Raw genomic sequence first — 21,410 nt, forward strand, 5'->3', positions numbered from 1 at the left:
CAGAGGTCCTGGTTTCTAGACCCAGCTTCGCCAGCTCTCTGCTGTGTGACCTTAGGCAAGTCACTTAACTTATCTGTGCCTCTTTTCCCCTCATCCCTACAATAGAGATTCAATACCTGTATCCCTCCTACTAAGACTGTGAGCCTCACATAATAGTTGATTATCTTGTATCTATCTCAGTGCTTAGTACTGTGCTTGACCCAAAGTAAGTACCTAAAAAACACTACAACATAACGATAATTATTGCATTGGTTATGATTGTGCTAAAAATGAATACAGAGAGAATCTGTTCTATCCATCTTCTCCTTGGAAATGACTGAGCAAGTGCCCAACAGCCTTGGGATACTAGATAATATGGCAATCTATAGTTATCAAGGGCACTAGACTAGAAGGAACATGCCTGGCTCCTGAAAAGAATGCACAGACAACAAACTGTTCGTGATTCAGACACCTATTACAAAATCAGCTCCAGTTATCTCAAAAACGGGCTCTTTTCCCATTTGCCATTGCCTAGTTGGAAATATTGATACAGCTAGATTTCTAAATTCTGGCTTAGGAGGAAATATCAATATTATCTTTGCTTTCTCTTCCCTGAACCCCAGACATTTAATAACCTTTTAATCCAAACTTTTCCATTTCCTCCACGGTGAAAACCCACAGCTATAGTGTCCCAGCACAACAGAGGCTTTCATGTCAGAATGCTTGATGACATGATCTAATGGATAGATCCTGGGAGCTAAGAGTCCCTGGTTCTATTCCCGACTCCACCACTTGCCTGTTGTATGACCTTGGGCAAGTCATTTTGTGCCTCAGCTTCCTCACCTGTAAAAAGGGAATTAAATGTCTGGTTTCTCTCCCTGACTTAACTACTGTAACATATGGGTCAGAGACAGGGAATATATTTGAACTGATTATCTTGTGTCTACCCCTATTCTTAGTTCAGTGCTTGGCACACAGCAAGCATTTAACAACTACTACTATTATTATTATTAGCATTATTATTAATAGTTATAGTAGTATTTAAGAAATTAATATGAATGGAATAAACCAGAGATGGCAGATAAAACAGTCTTAAACGAATATCAGTTTCCAAACCTTAAAGGACCTAAGCAAGTTAGATAGATGAGACAGAAAAGCAGTGTAGCCTAGTGACAGAGCACAGGCGTGGGAGTCAGAAGGGTCTGGGTTCTAAATCCAGCTCTGCCACTTGTCTGCTGTGGGCAACTGACCTTGAGCAAATCATTTAACTTTTCTGTCCCTTAGTTATCAACTATATGATTCTATTTATTTTGATGCTATTGATGTCTGACTACTTGCTTTGTTTTGCTGTCTGTCTCCTCCTTTTAGACTGTGAGCCTGTTGTTGGTCAGGGATGGTCTCTATCTGTTGTCCAATTGTACATTCCAAGCACTTAGAACTGTGCTCTGCACACAGTAAACACTCAATAAATATGATTGAATGAATGAATGAACTGTAAAATGGGGATTAAGACTGAGCCCCAAGTGGGACAGGGATTTGTGACCAACCTGATTAACTTATATCTGTTCAGTGCCTGGCACAGAGTAAGTGCTTAACAAATGCCATTAAAAAACACAAAAAGTTGATATGTGAATTAAAACAATTCCCACACAAACAGCAGTAAACCGCAGAGTGAATTTAAATAAGAAAAGTCCTTGGGACAAAACCGTATTTAGCAATATGGTTGTCCTAGTGCCTAGCACATATAATGAGATAATTTTCTATCCCTATTGGGGAGCTGACTAGATTAAACTGCAGTTTCAATTACTGAGTGTGGGGTCCCCATCTGGAGAGGTGTGATGGGAGCTTGGGGGTGACCTTTTGGGGGCATAAAAAGAAGCGATTGATACATTTAAGCAGCCAAAATCAGTGCTCTGGGAAGGCTATCCCTGGCTACCGACCCACAGGGGCTCGGAAAGTAGCAGGCATCTCCTCTCCTTTCTCAAGACAGCGTCTGAACAAAGGGGAAGATCTAGGAGGAGAGTGTGTCGGGGGCTCGCTCCCTCCCTTCTGGCCCTGGGAAAAGATGTGGGTGGAAAAGAGCCTTATATTATGTTATTAAAATCAGCAGAGCAATCTTGATGTCTTCCTTCTGGGCAGTTTTGTGATCTCTCCTTGACCTGAAAGTAATTTATTTATTTATTTATATTTACATCTGTTTCCCCCTCTAGACTATAAGCTTGTGGTGGGCAGGGAATGTGTCTGTTTATTGTTATATTGTACTCTCCCAAGTGCTTAGTACAGTGCTCTGCACACAGTTAGCACTCAATAAATATGATTGACAGACTGAAAGCTTGACCTATGACAACTTTTCCTTCTGAGCTTTTCTCGACAAAAACATGCGGCAGGCAGGAACCTGAAAGTTAGCCAGCATACCACATGGTTTACATGTACTATTACACGGCTGCACAAACAAGCAAACTGCTTTTCCACAAACTGCATAAATGGGCTTTTAGTTTGGCCCCGCATCTTTAAGCGAACACCAGGAAGTACACTACCAGTCAAATGCTGTTCACTCCCTGAAACCACAGCTCTAAGCCAACATGAGAATTCTAAAGCACTACTTTTGGATGGTTTTGTCTGTTTGGTTTGTTTTTCTTGTTTCAAAACTGCTAACATTATGAAGGATAAAAATAATTACCCATTCCAGAAGGTAGGGCCTTTACGACTTCTAGACTACATCTTTGAAGCTTCCTCTTCTGCTTCCTGTTTGCTGGGAAAAATAGTGACAAGGGGGATCTGATCTTGGAAATAGAGGGTGAAAATGAGAAGAAGAATTTCCAAATCTCTTAAAACCCTTAGAGGATGAAGGATAGGAAATGACACAACCAATAACCCCGGAGGATTAAAGTTGAAGTCAGAAAGAAGAGGAGGAAAGAAGAAGAACACAAATGCCTGGATCAGGGCACTGTAGGGAAAGGAGAAAGCCGGGAAGTTCAGCATTAAAGATGGCACAACAGCCACCTTTAATAGCATTAAAGGAGAGAAGCCACATTACCTAGAGGTGAGAGCACAGGCCCGGGAGTCAGGAGGACCTGGCTCCTAATTCCACTAAGCCACTTGTTTGCTGTGTGACCTTGGGCAAATCGCCACTTCTCTGTGCCTCAGTTCCCTTGTCTGTAAAATGGAGATTAAGACTGTAAGCCCCATTTGGGACCGGGACTATGTCCAACCGATTTTCTTGTATCTACCCCAGCGCTTAGAACGGTGCCTGGTGCATATTAAATGTTTAACAAATACCATTAAAAAATGGCTGACTGGTCTGAGTCAAAGAATGGCTAAGCTGAGGAAATACGCATTAGAACTCTGACTTAGGCTTCCTTTCTGGCTCGGAACAACTTGCACCACGTCCTGGACCCGATTTCCTTCCTCATCATTATGGTTGGCACAGAAGTGCCGTGAAAATTAATTACTCCAAGGTGCTTCGGCACCATCATATGATGGTCATATCTTTTTAAATGAATTAAGGGAAACTTTACTGCTAAGCTTCCCCAGAAGAGAAACTCAGAAGCTAATTTTAAATCTTGGCATGTCTTATATTGAGGAGTCTTCACCTGAGGGGAGGGGAAAGCTAAAGAGGTCAGGGAGTAATTAGAGATGAGGAAAAGAAAAGACAGTAGAGTTGGAAAACCGGGAATGCAGGGAAGAGACGTTTTCTTCAGAAGACAACTGGGTTAGAAAGTAACGGAGGCCAAAAGAAATCCATGCCCAGAAAGGCCAGGGAAGAAGAAAAAAACACCAACAGTTTTCCTAAGGTAGGAAGCAGCATGGCCTACTGGAAAGAGGACAGGCTTGGGAGCACTGGCTGAAACTGCCACTTTCAATGCTCTGCACACAGTAAGTACTCCATAAATATGATTGAATGAATGAATACAAGTTAATCACGTTGGACACAGTTCCTGTCCCACATGGGGTTTACACTCCTAATCCCCATTTTATAGATTTTATAGAGAAGCAGCGTGACTCAGTGGAAAGAGCACGGGCTTGGGAGTCAGAGGTCATGGGTTCAAATCCAGGCTCTGCCACTTGTCAACTGTGACTGTGGGCAAGTCACTTAACTTCTCTGTGCCTCAGTTGCCTCATCTATAAAATGGGGATTAACTGTGAGGCTCACGTGGGACAACCTGATTACCCTGTATCTACCCCAGTCTTAGAACAGTGCTCTGCACATAGTAAGCGCTTAACAAATACCAAATTATTATTATTATTATAGATGAGGTAATTGAAACCCGGAGAAGTGAAGTGACTTGCCCAAGGTCACATAGCAGACAAATGTTAGAGCCGGGACTAGAATCCAAGTCCTTCTGACTACCAGGCCCATGCTCTATCCACTAAGCCATGCTGCTTCTATGCAGGGTGAAAAGTGAACAGCATAGGTTGGTTGAAGAAAACCTGTTTTTTTTTTTAATAGTTGTTCCACCTCAGTTTTTGTGAAAATAATAATGCTATTTGTTAAATGCTTACTATGTGCCAAGCACTTTACTAAGTACTGGGGTAGATACAAGATAATTAGGTTGGATACAGTCCCTGTCCCACATGGGGCCCAGAATCTGCGGTGGGGAGGGGAAAAGGTACTGAATCTTCATTTTACAGATTGAGACACAGAGACCTGAAGTGACCTGCCCAAGTTCACACACAGCAAGCAAATGGCAGATCCGGAATTAGAAACCACATCCTCTGACTCCAACTTCAGTGCTCTTTCCACTACACCATGCTGTTTCTCAGTTAAATATTCCGATTTATTTATTCTGATTCCACTGCTTGTGAATACGTCTATCTATGCTGTATCCTCTGTTTCGGCAGAGAATGTGTCTTGTTTCCTTTGTACTTTCTGAGGGTTTAATTCAAGGTAATGCACTCAGCGCTAGTAGTGAATTTACTGCGTGCCCACTTAATCCCAGGCACTGTACTACACACTTGGAAAACCCAGAATAAAGAAGTGAATCATTTCCTGATGACAAGGGGCTTACACTCTAATGAGGGAGACATACCAGCTAGAGTAATCAAAATAAATGATTCAATGCACAATTCTGAATAATGTTCAAAATATAATAGTGCTGAGGATGGGTATAAGTACTGTATTTACATTGTTGCCCCCTCTAGACTATAAGTTTGTTGTGGAAAGGGAACATGTCTGTCAATCCATTCATTCATTCAGTAGTATTTATTGAGTGCTTACTATGTGCAGAGCACTGTACTAAGCGCTTGGAATATACAAGTCGGCAACAGATACAGTCCCTACCCTTTGACGGGCTTACAGTCTAATCGTTTCTGTTGTACTGTACTCTCTCAAGTGCTTAGTACAATGCTCTGCACAAAATAAGTTCTCAATAAATATCACTGATGATGATGATGATTAATTAAGTTCATAAGTGCTAGAGCAGACTAAAGGGATGATAAGGCTCAGGGTGCTTGAAATAAACAGAAGAAAGCTTGTTGCAAGGAGTGGGGTTTTAGGAGGAATTTCAGTGTTGGGAAAGCTGTAGTCCGTCTGACAGAAGAAGGGACAGAATTCCAAGCCAGAGGTACAATATGAGTGAGGACAAATGGATGTGGGAATAGTTGAAGTTCTTTATCTACACCCAATCACCAGGAGAACTCATTCACTCCCATGACTTCAACTACCATCTCTATATGAACAATTTCTAAATCTCCTCTCCAGCCCTCATCACTCTCCTTCTCTGCAATCTCACATTTCCTCCTGCCTTCAGGACATCTCTACTTGGAGGTACTGCTGATGCTGCAAATTTAACACATCCAAAACAAAACTCCTCATCTTCACACCAAAACCATGTCCCCCCATGGAATTTCATGTCATTGTAGACAGCACCATCATCCTTCCTGTCTCACGAGCCCATAACCTTGACGTTACCTTTAGACTCATCTCTCTCATTCAACCCACATATTCAATGCCTCTAAATCCTGTCAATTCAAACTTCATGTCACTAAAAGCCACCATTTTCTCTCCATCCATACTACTACTATCCTATTAATTGAAGCACTTATCCTATTGTGCCTTGATTATGTTATCAGCTTCCTTGCTAACTTCCCTGCCTCCTGTCTCTCCCAACTCCAGTCCATACTTCACTCTCCTGTTCTAGAACATTTTTCTACAAAAATGCTCAGTCCACGTTTCTCCTCTCCTCAAGAATCTCCAGTGGTTGCCCATCCAACTCCACATCACAGAAACTCCTTACCATCCGCTTTAATGCACTTAGTCACTTTCCCCCCTCCTACCTCAACCTTGGTGCTCTCCTACTATAACCCAGCCCACACACTTCACTCCTTTAATGCCATCCTATTCACTGGACCATACCTCGATCTCATCTATCTCACCACCAACCTCTCGCCAAATCCTGTCTCTGGACTGGAATGCACTCCCTCTTCATCTCCAACAGACGTCACCCTGCCAACCTTCAAAACTTTATTGAAGGCCTCCAAGAGGTCTTCCCTGACTAATCCCTCACTTCCTCTTTTCCCACTCCCTTCTGCGTCATCCTTGCACTTGGCTTTGTTCCCTCTATTCGCCTCACCATCAGTCCCACAACACTCAGGAACATATCTGCAATTTATTTATATTAATGACTGCCTCCCCCAGAATGTAAGCTTGTTGTAGGCAGGGACCATGTCTATCAATTCTGTTATACTGTACTCTTCCAAGTACTGACTACAATGCTCTGCACGCAGTAAATACTCAATAAATACAACTGATTGAATTTCATCCACTGTAATCCTGAGGACTCCAAGATGCTTTGTTTTTAATTCTGTTTGGCTAAATGTAAACTCAACTAGACGGCTGAGCCTTCTGAAAACTGAACAGCTTCTATAAAAAGCCAAGGAAACCTTACAATATAGAACTAGAAATGTCTGGGAAGAGAGATTTTAGGCAAAGTAAGCATATTTTCTGAGGGAGGCATTGCAGTTTCTTTACATAAATGAAGAGGTATAACTAATTTGATAGTCTTATGGGATGTGGGAAAAACAAAGCTTGCAGAGTAGGTGATAGGGGCTATTAAGCTAAAGAACAGGAGGAAAAACAACTAATTTATTTCTACCCCATTTAATGGGCTAGATCTTCTAGGGGAACATCCTCTACTCTTTTATTCCATTAGGGCAATGAGAAAGCTATAGTATAGTGGAAAAGAAAATTAACCATCCAATCCCAGCGAATGCTCTTCCCAAAGTGCCCCTTCCACAGCCACAGGATAGCTCTTCCTCTAATCCACAGCCTCTTTACACTTTCCTCTAAATTTCACTTTAGTTATGTTTATTTCTTAAAATCATTTCAATGCTAAATTCATCATAAAGGCTCTTTAGTTTCTAGCCTTTATGGAGGATTAAGGGTTTACTCTTGAGCTTCCTCTAGGTAACAGGAAAGTTTCAATTAGGGTCAAAGTCTACAGGTGAGTACCCTGAATTCATTCTTGGGGTGGGGTGGGGGGTAAGTTACACATTTAGGAAGGACATATGGTCCTACTGATCTAAAGGAATCAATGTTTCTCCCCCAAAACTTAAGTTAAACCTAGGAAACACGTTTTTGCACCTGATGGATTCTCCTTAGTGAAATGCACAGATCATTTTCCTCCTCACTGATGGACTGAAGTTCATGTTGTTCACATATAAATGTAATCTCCTAAATATATGAACAAAAGGGTCCCAAATGCTCCCAAAAATCTGTGGCAAAACAACTGTGGTAACACAAATGGTAGGAGGAAGGCAGGAAAAAAAAGAAACCTCTCCAATTAAATTCACTTTTCTTGAATTCAGCAGCTACCGGAATTCTAAATACTATTCATGAATTCAAGTACTAAAACAGGAAAACAGAAACTGCAGGATTGCTGATCAACCCTTTAAGGGGCTGCTGGCTGAACTACAGAATTGCACCCAGGTTTCGATCCATCCTCCTGTTTCTGTTGTATCTCAACCTAGAAAATCCTCATAAAAAAGGTACAAAAGGAAAAAAAAAACTTTCCATACATCATATTATGTTCCAATGGCCTCAGTGCAGTAGGTCAGATAGCATACATTAAATAGTCAACTTTTGGAAAATTAATCTCAATTCTTAAATACAGTATCTCTACAAAGTAATCAGACTGGGTAATTCGGTAATTTGTGAACAGTTTCTGCAGTGTTACATATTACCAGAGTTTGTGAATCGGAGTGTTTTAAAGGAATCATGTGGATTTTACAATGGGAAAAGCATTTAAAGTGTGACCATCAAAGAGATGAACAATGGCCATTTGGTGGAAGGGATTTTCCATTCAGCGATGCCCCAGATGATTTCCTGGTGTGTATCGGTGTTTCGCTTCGTAGAGTCAATTGTCTGTTAATGCTTAAGACTACTTATATGGGGAAGGAAGACCGAGTTTTAATCAACACTGAAAATATTTGGGGGGGCATGGAGGACACCACAGATTTTGAGATTTAACACCAGCTGATCCAGCAATGACAGCGATTCTATAAGCAATGACATCTTCAATAAGCAAGTGAGAAAGGGAAGGTAGAATAAGTGGCCTCAAGGCAAGCCCATCAGGTTATCACTCTGGACAGGTGACTGCTCAAATCCTCCGTCTATCAACTCTGTTACATTAATGTACTCTCCCTGCACACAGTAAGCACTCAGTAAATATACCTGATCTATTTTCCAAATCAATCAATGGTTTTTATGGAGCATTTACAGGGGAATACAATAGAGTTGATGGACACGATCCCTGCCCACAACAGTTTATAATCCAAAAGAGTCTGATTATTAGTTTTGTTGATGGGACTTTTATCCGACTCTCTTTGGGAAACTCCTATTGTCTGATGTTGATGATGTTGGTCTTCATTTTCCTATTCATTTTTAGAGACTCATTCATCCATGAATACTTGGCAAAATGGATAGAGCATAAGCCCGGGAGACAGAAGGCTCTAATCCCGGCTATGTTACTTGTCTGCTGTGTGACCTTGGGCAAGTCACTTCACTTCTCTGTGCCTCAGTTACCTCGTCTATAAAATGGGGATTGAGATTGTCAGCCCCACAGGGGACAGGGACTGCATCAACCCAATTTGCTCGCATAAGGCTTAGTACAGTGCCTGACACATAGTAAGGGCGTAACGAATACCACCATTATTATTAACGGGTTCTTTCATAGACTAGTTCTCGAACACTTGGGTGAAACATTCCACACCTTGGTTATTCCCCTCCTAGTTCCAAGGAAAATACTAATTTTTAGGCTCTCATGCATCTTTTTGATCTGGAAGGAGAAGACTGATATCCCTGAACAAATCTGACATCTTACAAATATCAATACACTAGTCATTGTGCAATTTCGTATCTCGTCATTTCTGAGATCCCAACCCCTTACAATAATGTTGGCATTTGTTACGCTCTTATTATGTGCAGAGCACTGTTCTAAGCACTGGGGTAGATACAGGGTAATCAGGTTGTCCCACATGAGGCTCACAGTCTTAATGCCCATTTTACAGATGACGGAACTGAGGCCCAGAGAAGTGAAGTGACTTGCCCACAGTCACACAGCTGACAAGTGGGAGAGCAGGGATTCGAACACATGATCTCTGGCTCCCAAGCCCATGCTCGTTCCACTGAGCCACGCTGCTTCTCCCTAGTCTTCTCATCCACACACACTCTCACCACAAAACCGATCTCTCCCGGAATAGAACCCCAGTCTCTAAGACCCCTCCTCCTCTCCCAGGGTATCATTCACGACTTTGATCCCTACCTAACATCCCTTCTCTTGATGCACACACAAATCCACACCTTCGATCCTGCCCTCCACTGATAACTTCTTGCTCACACCACCAAGCCACCCCCAGCTTGGGATTAGCTCCATCGTATACCTCCTCTGCTCCTCCGTTCTTGCTGCCCAATGCTACAAACAAGACAATGTCTAGGCACCTCCAGGTTGATTTGGGCAACTTTAAATCCATCCTTGCTTGTTACAACTCTTCCCTTAAGGAATTTGTCTTCTCCTTCCTCTGATTCCCATGCCCACTGCCCCCACCAATTATTCTGGACCCTTCCCTACCTGCTGAAGCCCCTACTTCCCCAATGTGCTGCCCTTGAATATTATTATGATTATAATATTTGTTAATTGCCCATTAAGTGTCAAGCACTGTTCTAAGTGCCGGGGTAGATGCACGTTAGTCAGGTTGGACAGTCCCTGTCCCATATGGTGCTCACAGTCTAAGACTGAATCCCCATTTTACTGCAGAGGAAACCGAGGCTCAGAGGTGGTAATCAACTTGTGTAAGGTCACAAAGCAAGCATCTGGCAGAACCAGGATTAGAACCAAAGTCCAATGACTCCCAAATCTGCGCTCTTTCCACTATGATGTGTTCCTACTCTCACTGATCACGTTGGGAAACAACATGACCTACTAGGGAAAGCACGAGCCTGGGAAACAAGGGACCTGGATTTTAATCCCAGCTCCACTACTTGCCTGCTGTATGACCTTGCAAAAATCATTTAACGTCTCTGTGCCTCAGTTTCCTCAACTGTAAAATGGGGATTCAATACCTGTCCTCTCTCCTACATAGACTGTGAACCTTATGTGGGACAGGGACTGTGTCCAAACTGATGAACTTGTATCTACCCCACAGCTTAGAACAGAGCTTGATTGATTGATTCATTCAATCATATTTATTGAGCGCTTGCTGTGTGCAGAGCACTGTACTAAGCATTTGGAATGTTCAATTCGGCAACAGAGAGAGACGATCCCTGACCAAAAATGGGCTCAGAGTCTAAAAGGAGGAGACAGACATCAAAACAAAACAAGTAGTCAGGCATAAATACCATCAAGATAAATAGAATCATAGATATATGGACATCAGTAATAAAATACAGTAATAAAGAATATATACTAATATACACAAGTACTGTGGGGAAGGGAAGAGGGTGGAGCACAGGGAGGGAGTAGGGGGAATGGGGAGGGGAGGAGGGGGAAGATTGATAATAATGTTGGTATTTGTTAAGCGCTATGTGCAGAGCACTGTTCTAAGCACTGGGGTAGATACAGGGTCATCAGGTTGTCCCACGTGAGGCTCACAGACTTAATCCCCATTTTACAGATGAGGTCACTGAGGCACAGAGAAGTGAAGTGACTTGCCCACAGTCACACAGCTGACAAGTGGCAGAGCCGGGAGTCGAACCCATGACCTCTGACTCGGAAGCCCAGGCTCTTTCCACTGAGCCACGCTGCTTCCCATACGATACGAGTAAGCACTTTACAAATGCTATAAGTAAATCAATGCCAATGACTTTGTTGACAAAATTATAGTTGTCAGGCAGAAGGGCCTGGGTTCTAGTCCACTCATTTGCTGTGCGACCCTGGGCAAGTCACATAGTTTCTCTGTGCCTCAGTTACCTCATCTGTAAAATGGGGATTAAGACTGTGAGCCCCATGTAGGGCATGGACTGCGCCCGACCAGATTATTTTATATCTACTCTGGCACTTAGAACAGTATCTAGCACATAGTAAGCGCTTAACAAATGCCATTAAAAAAGGCATGAGCTCCCCAATGTGCCCCGCTTACCCCTTATTCAGTCTCACCCTGACATCTCCGCTCCTATTTTTCTCAGTTGTCTCACAAGAGTTCTCTCACTTTGCATCCACATATGACCGACTCCATCCCCTTCCTACCTTTACAAAATCTGTCATGTCCACTCTTCTTCCCTCCCTAATCATCATCAACTAAGTCCCTCCTTCCTCAATGCCTTCAAATATGCTCATGCCAATCAATCAATCAATGAATCGCATTTACTGAACACTTACATGGCACTGTACTAAGAACTTGGGAGAGTATGACACAGTTGGTAGCCACATTCTCTGCCCAGAAGGGGAAATGAGGGCATAATCTCCCCCATCCATCTTGTCTCCCCTATCCTCAGAAAACCTTCTCTAGACTCCCTTGCCCTATCTAGATTTCATCCAGTCTCCTTTCCCCACATTCTTGTGCAATCTCTTTGAATGGTTTCACACACTCACTGCTTTCTCCTTTCTTGACCCACTACTATCTGGTCTTCACCCTCCTGACTCTAATAATAATAACAACAATAATAATAGTATCTGTTAAGCACTTACTATGTGACAGGCATTCTACTGCTACTACTACTACTACTAATTGTGATATTTGTTAAGCATTTACTATTGCCAGGCACTGTACTAAATGGTGGGGTGCATACAAGCAAATTGGGTGGGACACAGTCCCTATCCCATGTGGGGCTCAGTTTCAATCCCCATTTTACAGTCAGGTAACTGAGATACACAGAAGTGACTAGCCCAAGGTCACACAGCAGATTGACGTCGCTATTCCCAATATCATCAAATAACCTCCTCCTTACCAAATCCAACAAATATTAACTACACCATAATAATCTATTTATATTTCTGCCGCTTCTGATACTGGCGACCACTCCCTTCTCCTCACTACTTAGTCTTGTTTTCATTGTCACTGTTCCATTCTGGTTCTCCTCTTACCTCTCTGGCTGTTCCTTCTCAAGCTCTATTTCTGGTTCTGCCTCTGCTCTGGAGATCTCTTTTAGGTCCCTATGTGTGCACAAGGGCTCAGTGTGGCAGTACATTCATTCATTCAATTCATTCAATAGTATTTATTGAGCGCTTACTATGTGCAGAGCACTGTACTAAGCGCTTGGAATGTACAATTTGGCAACAGATAGAGACAATCCCTGCCCACTGACGGGCTTACAGTAGATCGTAAATGTGTAAGCGTTAGAGATGATAGTAAGCGACCCTGAGCCCAAGGAGGTCGAATTAGATGGGAGAGATGGTGAAGCATACAGTTTGTACCTCACATAAACACCGCGTTAAATTTAATGCCCTTCAGCATATCACTCCCTTCCTGTGATCACAGGTGAGCCAGAACTGGCTCCAAACGAAGACCTATATGATGTCCCACCCACAGGGGTCCGGGCGAGATGTCTTCTAATAATAATAATGATGATGATGATGGTATTTGTTAAACTCACTCCCTTGAGAAACTCACACGCTCCTATGTTTTCAGCTATCATCTCTGTGCGATGACTCTCAAATCCCGTCTCCTGAAATCCAGAGTTGACTCTTGACCCCGTTTGCTCTTTTGAACCCTTTAGTTGACGAAGTCTGTCAGTTTCACCTCCACAATATTTCCGGGATCTGCTCTTTTCTTTCTATTAAAATGGCCTCCACACCGAAAGGCACTTGCCATACCCAACCTGACTACTGCATCAGTCTCCACACTGGCCTCCATTACCAACCTTCCAAGCTTTCCAGTTCTCTAGACTGTAATCTCGCTCCGGGCAGGGAATGTGTCTGTTTATTGTTATATTGTACTCTCCGAAGAGCTTAGTACAGTGCTTTGCACACAGAAAACGCTCAATAAATACAATTAAATGAATGAATCATACTGCACTCTGCTGCCCCAAATCATTATTCTGAAACATCTGCTCACAGTTGGCACTCAATAAATCCTACTGCTTGCCTGGTTGATTGTACCCATGATGTATCAATTCCTTTCATGCCTGCAGAAGATTAGCAAATGTCTTTATGTTTTCATAAGGACAACAAACTGAAGCAACATTGTTCAGAGTAAATGTTATGAAAACATAAAACATTACCAAATCTTCTCCGGGCATGAAAATAATTGACATCATGACACAGTAAGCACTAAATCGATCAATCACTGGTATACACTAAGTGCTGACTGTGTGCAGAGCACTGTACTAAGATCTTGGGAGAATACAATAGAGCAGAGTTGGTAAATATGCTACCTGCCCAAAACAAACTTGGGAAAAGAAGGAATATAAAGAAATACTGCTCTTGGACTATAGTAATTTCAGTGTTGCAATAATAATAATGAGCTAAACTGTTAGCTCCTTGTGGGCAGCAATCTTGTCTTCTAACACTATTCTAACTCCCAAGCATTTACTACAGTGCTCTGCACACAGAAGGTATCCAATAAATACTGAGTAAAAGCAAATTTTAAAAAGTCCAAGATTTTATTTTAGACCAAAAAAACATGATAACAGTCCATTGGACTCTATCCTTTAGACTATTCAACCTTTACTACATTTTTGACTCCTCCATACTCACTTCCAGGTGGCCCCCTGGGTAAACTGTTTGACATGTCTTTGTCATTAATAGTTGCATTATTCTCCTAATACCTTGGAAATGCTAGTTCTTTCTTGAGAAGCAAATGCCAATCCTTTATTTATGGGATTTAGTGAACAAATTCTTTCTTTAATTCTAAGAGGCAATTTCCAGGCACACAATTTAATTGGTATGATTTATCTGAGTGACAAACCTACAGTCGATCTTCTATTGAATGGTGTGAATTTTATATCCTAAGCTTTACTGGCATTTTAGAGATTCATTAAATCTTTTCATCATCCATATAATTTTTTCATGGTCATGAAATAACTCTTTCACTCTGTCCCTAAAGTTTCTCATCTGTATTGCATGGATAGAGCTAAAAGTAAAAATGTACACTTTACTGGATACAGAAAAAAAATAGAAATTGATACTTTACCCCAGTGACATCCATAACCTTAATAGCAGCAAGCTGTCCTGTTTTAACATGGCGACCCTGAAAAGAAAGAAATCGGAGAGATTAAATTTTTAAATAAATCAAATTCAACATTGGCCTTAACATTCAAAATATGAAGAACGAGAAAAACTATGGGATAAATTCATTCATTCATTTACTCGATCATATTTATTGAGCTCTTACTGTGTGCAGAGCACTGTACTAAGTGCTTGGAAATTACAATTCAACAACAGAGAGAGACACTCCCTATCCACACCGGATATCATATATTCCTTACTCCTACATGTTTTCTAAAAACATGCTTACTAGTATTGGATGTTTCACTTTAAAATATTCCCAAGAAAGCTGCTCTCTGGACACTGTTCAATACAGAGAAACGAGGTACAAAGAGAATGCAATGTGGAAAGTTTCCATTTCTGAACCTCCATGATGGCAAATGGATGATAATTCTTCTGGATAAAAAATGTTTTCTCAAGGCCAGATAAAACTGGTTGGGGAAAGTGGAAGAGAAACACAACTCTTGTAAAAGAAACACAACTGCTAAAAAAGAAACAACTGCTGTAAATTCAGGCCTTGACAGGAAATTCAATCACTCAATTATGTTGTCACCTCTTTTATCCACCCCACCTTCAGCCTCACAACACTTATGTATATATTCACAATTTATTTTGGTATCTGTTTCCCCTTTAATGACAATAATAATAATAATTGTGGTATTTGTTAAGTGCTCTCTAGGTGCCAAGGAATGTTCTATGGGCACTGGTAGATACAAGGTAGCCAGGTTGAACACAGTCCCTGTCCCACATGGGGCTCACAATCTTAATCCCCATTTAACTGACGCAGCCACTGAGGCATAGAGAGGTTAAATGACTTGCCCAAGGCCACACAGCAGATATGTGACAGAGACGGGATAGGTCTGTAAGGGCAGAGCCCTCTTGACTGTTAGCTGCTTGTGGGAAGGGAACATGTCTACCAACTCTGTTAAACTGTACTCTCCCAAGTGCTTAGTACAGTGCTCTGCACATAGCACTCAATAAATGATTGATTGATTGAGGGTAGGGGGAATATCAACAGCTTAAAAGGTACAAAACCATGTATAAGGGTGATGCAGAAGGGAGAGGGATTTTAGTAAGGCTTTGAAGGTCAGAGGAGTGGTGGTCTGTCAGATAGGAAGGGAAAATGCATGTTTCCTATCCACAAGGAGCTAACCATCCATATTAGGGAAGGGGGTTCAGACAGAAAAAATTACAAGTAATGGAAGCAGTAGGAAGAAGAACAAGGGAGGCAGCATGGCCTAGTGGAAAGAGAACAGAACTGAGAGTCAAGAAACCCAGATTATAGTTGCATCTCTGACCCTGACCTGTTTTGTGACCTTGGCCAGTTCAGTTAACCTCTTTGAATCTCAGTTGTCTCATCTGTTCTAGGCCAAAGACAGGATGTGGGTGAGGAGGGGTTGGATGTGAGATAGACGAGATCGAGGTACAGTGGAATGAAGGGCGCATGCTGGATTGTAGTAGGAGAGAAGCAAGGTAAAATAGGAGGGGGCAAGGTGACTGAGTGCCTTAAAGCCAATGGTGAGGAAACATGGACTTTTTTTTTTTTTTTTTAGAAAAATGATCTGGGCAGCAGAGTGAAGCATGGATTGGAGTGGGTAGAGACAGGAGGCAGGAAAGTGGGTGAGGAGGCTCATCTTGTCAAGGCAAGATAGGATAGATAAATTTGTCATTTAGAGAAGCAGCAAGGTCTAGTGGAATGAGCACAGGCCTGGACATCATAAGAAACTGGGTTCTGACCCTGTCTCTGACAAGTCTGCTGGGTGACCTTGGGCAAGTCACTTAACCTCTCTGTGCCTCATATACATCATCTGTAAAATGGGTATTCAATCCTTTTCCCGTCTACTTAGACTGAGCCTCAAGTAGAACAGGGACTGTTTCTATCCTGATGATTCTGTAACTACTCCTGCTCTTAGAACAGTGCTTAACACATAATAAATGCTTAACAAGTACTATTATTATCACCATTATTCAGTGCTTGGATGAGCAGAGTAGCAGTTTGGATAGAGAGGAAAGGGTGGATTTTAGCAATGCTGTAAAGGTAAAATAAGCAGGATTTGGGTTAAATAAGAGCTAAGTAGAGGATGATGCCATGTATTAACAACCTCAGTACTTGTGTGTATATATATGTATGCACATATATATACACTTATATATAGGCATATTTAAGTACATATACACATATATATTCAATTGTACATTCAAGTATTCTGGTATTTCATCCTGGCATATTTGCTTTACTGCATACCTGATCTTTAAAACTGTGGTCTTTATGAAGTGCTCCCTATTTACTAAGTGCTGGGATAGATACAAGATTATCAGATGAGGCATAGGTCCAGTTCCACCCTGAATGAAACAGCCTATCTCATCCCCATTTTACAGATGAGACAACTGAGATTCAAAGAGGTTAACTGAACTGGCCAAGGTCACAAAACAGGTCAGGGTCAGAGATGCAACTATAATCTGGGTTTCTTGACTCTCAGTTCTGTTCTCTTTCCACTAGGCCATGCTGCCTCCCTTGTTCTTCTTCCTACTGCTTCCATTACTTGTGATTTTTTCTGTCTGAACCCCCTCCCCAATATGGATGGTTAGCTCCTTGTGGATAGGAAACATGCATTTTCCTTTGTTGTATTTTTCAAAGCACTGGGTTCAGTGGTTAAACCCTCAGTAGCTGCTCAATAAATTTCACTGATTTATTAGTTATTTTGTCCTTATCTATTTTGCTGTTACCTAGTCCTTCTCTTCGCTATCTCTCCTTCCCAGTCATGATCGTCTCCCCATCAGTTTTACCTGCTCTCCTTCCTTCTGTCTTTTCCTATCTTCCTTCATCTAACTCTTATGTTCACTGATTTCTTCACTTCCATCACAAACCACTTTTTCCCCTTTTCTTCTCCCCACTCTAAGAGGAAGAAAGGAGAATAAAAGATAGGACCAAAATAACAAGAATAATGAACTTTGTTTAGGAGCCCTCCCTCTTTTTCCTCTGCCTCCCATCCTGTCCCCACTATGTTTCCACAGGAAAGGGTTCTAATGAAGGAAGTTGGTTTGGGAGTAGTGCTCACTAGCTACTGCTTAATTGCACCACTTCCTGGACAAACTGGCCCAGAATCTGTTTTCATCTGCAAAGAGCAGCAAAAAAAAAACCCAAACTGCTGGCCTATTGGCCAGTGTGAAAAGCAGTGTGGCTTAGTAGATAGAGCATGGGCCTGGAAGTCAGAAGGACCCGAGTTCTAATTCTGGCTCCACCACATCTGGTGGGTGACCTTGGTCAAGTCACTTCACTTCTCTGTGTCTCAGTTCCCTCATCTGTAAAATGGGGATTAAGATCGTGAACCCCATGTGGGACAGGAGCTATGTCCAAATTGATTAGCTTGCATCTACCCCCAGGGCTTAGTACGGTGCCTAGCGTTTAGCAAACTCTCTATCGCTACAGGCTCCTGGCTGGATCCAGATGGAGATAAGAGTTGAGCGAGGCCTAATGTAAGTTGTGGTGCAAGTGATGATCACATGTAACAAGAGAGCTTTCCTAATACACCCTCTCTCCTCACGCCAAGGGTTCTGACACATTCCATTTGTCATGACCTCTGGACAGGAATTTCATTTGTTTAAGATAGAACAATCAAAGCCATTGACAACCCTTAGACCAAAAAAAAACAAACCCAACAAATCTCAGATGGCTGCCTTGCCTTTGACGTCAGGGCCCAAGGGCTTAGTTCATGTGGTGAGTTTTCATTTTATTCTAATATTGGTACAGATAACACTGAATAGAAAAACACAAATAAAGCCCTCGAGGGCATGTACTTGGTTCTTCCATTTTCTATTTTATTTCCAGCCTGCAGCACAAATTCACTTTGGGACTGGACTGAGGAATGAATATACCAAAGGCTGTGGTTTGAGCTTAAAGGAGAATCAAGAGGTGGAACAATTAGCAGGCTCAGCTCAGTCCCAGGTGAAAACATCTCCAAAGACTCTCACAGAACTAAGGCAGAGCTGTCAACCTTTGATCAGGAGAGGTCCACAATGAAGCTAAGCTATGAGAGAACTGTCTTTTACACCAGGGGAAAACGTCAAATTTTATTAGGATCTAAATTATTGGCAACCCTTCCGGGAGAGGACAAGGACTCACCAGAGATAAGGAAAAGAAATCTGACAGGAGCCTTACTACAAAATATTTAAAGGGTCCAGCACGCTAATTCTGTCAAACTACGTATGCATCTGTTTCTAATTAAAGTTTTCAGAGATGAAAATGAATTTTCAAACCAAATGTTCACATATAACTGGCAGGAAAATGGAATGAGTTTGTTTTGTTTCATTTTTACTTGGGTTCACCACAGGTTCTGACATTTCAGGACAACCATCTAATGCATATTTTAAAATCCAGTCAGTTAAAAAAGCTGACCTCTTTCTACCCATCCAGAGCTTTGAATGACACTAACAAACAAGTCACAAACTTTCAATTGTATTTAAGGAAAGGAACAGTGCTTGACACACAGTAAGCGTTTAAACAAATAAAATAATAATACCTGAAACGATTTGAGAAAAAGACGCTATGTAAAATAGTTTATTATGATTTCTGATGCCTGCTTAATGGCCATTTCCCTCCATTTCTTTAAGTAACTGCTAAGTCTACAAAAAGTATCATAAAATGCCTTGTCAGGGGACAATTGCCCAGTCATTTCTCAACAAAAGAAGGAGCCAAGCTTTGTTAACTAAAATAGTCACCACTAACAAAAGCTAAATTGTGTTGACTCTCCCCAGAAATTTAAAAATGCTATCAGACAGGACACAAAAAGCCAGACCAGTCAGAGTGTTTCAGTAGATAACGTCACCACATTTCAAAAACAAAACATAAAAAGCACATTTTCTGGCAGTGAGAAAGAAATATAGAATTTAAAAATGGAAAATAGAAGATTACTCAGCTGTTTGACCTCTTGGTCTCTACCACAAAGAAGAAACGATCACATGCGCACACCTCTCACTGAAAAAGGCCAGACATTGTTCTATGCTATACAATAATAAAATGCTGCGTTGATTTGTTTTCCATGCTGAATTACTCAGCACTTGGTGACAGCAAAGCTGCTCTCATCAAATACAGTTGTTGTTTTCTTTTCGGCTAGATGAATGCCAATTGAAAAAAAAAATCAGCAGCACAGGTTAGAAATAACCATGTCTGCCTCAGCTTCTGATGAACTGGGAGGAATTATTTAAAAAAAAATCAAGATGGTTTTGGAGTGGATGATTTCAAATATTGGAATTGCTCAAGGGACCTGTAATGGGACATAGAACATCCTCATTTCTAGGTCACTGAGATAAATGGGGCCCTGGCTTCTGGACAATGAGACCATGTCTCAGGAATCAAATCTGGATATGAGCCACAGAAACCCACATCAGGGATCAAGAGTAACACTGCGGAGACTCTGGAAGCTGAGAGCAATGAGGGCACAATCTTCCCGATCTCTCACCTCTGACCTTCTATTTCAGGTCCAAACCAAAAGGCCAGGAAGTGAGCCACAAGGTTAAAGGAAATGGGATTTTTTTTTCTGCTTGAAGAGTGATTTTGTCATTAGCATCACGATACAACACAACGCTAGGTGGAAGAGGCTCATAATGATTATCCCTTTTACCAAGGGGGTGGGAAAATAAAGTGAGGGGCCCAAGTTTAGGTATAAGAGTTTCCTGTCAGTGTGCTAATACATACTGTCAGCCCATTGCTGGGTAAGGATTGTCTCTATTTGTGCTGAATTGTACTTTCCAAATGTGATCTGCACACAGTAAGCGCTCAATAAATACGACTGAATGAATACTGTCTTGGGCTGAAAAGAAGCGATGACATCTCCTTAAGACTGGAAAAAGACTAGAATACTTGAAGTGGTGCCTGAATAAGGTACTGAATCCATGACTTGTGCATTACTTGGGACAGAAACAGGTTTTAAACTCCCTTTCATTTGCCTGATATTGGGCAGAGAGAGGTACTAAAGTCCTACTTCTGGCCAAGGTAGCTCTCACAACTGAAGAAGTGGCAATGGCAACCCGAAGTTTGGTGAGAGAGAGAAAAGGGAAGAGAGACAGTCAAGAGTAGTGTGGCCTAGCTGGAAAGCATATAGGCCTGGCTAGTAAAACACTGGGTTTTATTCTTAGCTCCATTACTTGCCTGCTATGTGACTTTGGGCAAGTCAATCACCTTCACCATGCCTCCATTTTCTCATCTGTAAGATGGGGTTTCAATAACTGCATTGTATTTACCCCAGTGGTTGCTACTCAGTAAGTGTTTAACAAATACCATTTTTTATTGTCATTACTATTTCAACCCTGTCTAGCTGAGGCCATTTTAGCTGCCCTGTACATCAGTTAATAATGCTGGTATTTGTTAAGCGCTTACCATGTGCAGAGCACTGTTCTAAGCGCTGGGGTAGACACAGGGAAATCAGGTTGTCCCCTGTGGGGCTCACAGTCTTCATCCCCATTTTACAGATGAGGGAACTGAGGCACAGAGAAGTGAAGTGACTTGCCCACAGTCACACAGCTGACAAGTGGCAGAGCTGGGATTCGAACTCATGACCTCTGACTCCAAAGCCCATGCTCTTTCCACTGAGCCACGCTGCTTCAGTTCTACTTCTGCTGTGGTTTCCACCTGTATATGCATTTTTACAGAGAGGTTTCTGGGGCAGGGGAAGTAGGTACAGGGCAGTAACAATGTGTCAGAAGTCCCCAGGGATAAGTCCTGGGAATAAGAGGAGTAGAAGGAATGCCAGAAAGACATGCAGCAGTCAGACTTGGAAGGGTGTGGGGCTTTCC

The 21,410-nt window shown here is 41.9% G+C and overlaps 1 protein-coding gene across 10 annotated transcripts in view; it reads right to left on the reverse strand.

The window, feature by feature from the left end:
• Window positions 1-21,410, reverse strand: part of TNIK (TRAF2 and NCK interacting kinase) — a 484,943-nt gene that overhangs the window by 221,362 nt on the left and 242,171 nt on the right. For all 10 annotated transcript variants that reach the window (XM_029061407.2, XM_029061401.2, XM_029061394.2 and 7 more), the window contains exon 3: window positions 14,545-14,601. In XM_029061407.2, coding sequence (XP_028917240.1) covers window positions 14,545-14,601 — 57 coding nt within the window. The remainder of the gene's footprint in view (window positions 1-14,544; window positions 14,602-21,410) is intronic.

This window comes from Ornithorhynchus anatinus, chromosome 1 (genome assembly GCF_004115215.2).
Source record: "Ornithorhynchus anatinus isolate Pmale09 chromosome 1, mOrnAna1.pri.v4, whole genome shotgun sequence".
Taxonomy (NCBI): Eukaryota; Metazoa; Chordata; class Mammalia; order Monotremata; family Ornithorhynchidae; genus Ornithorhynchus; species Ornithorhynchus anatinus.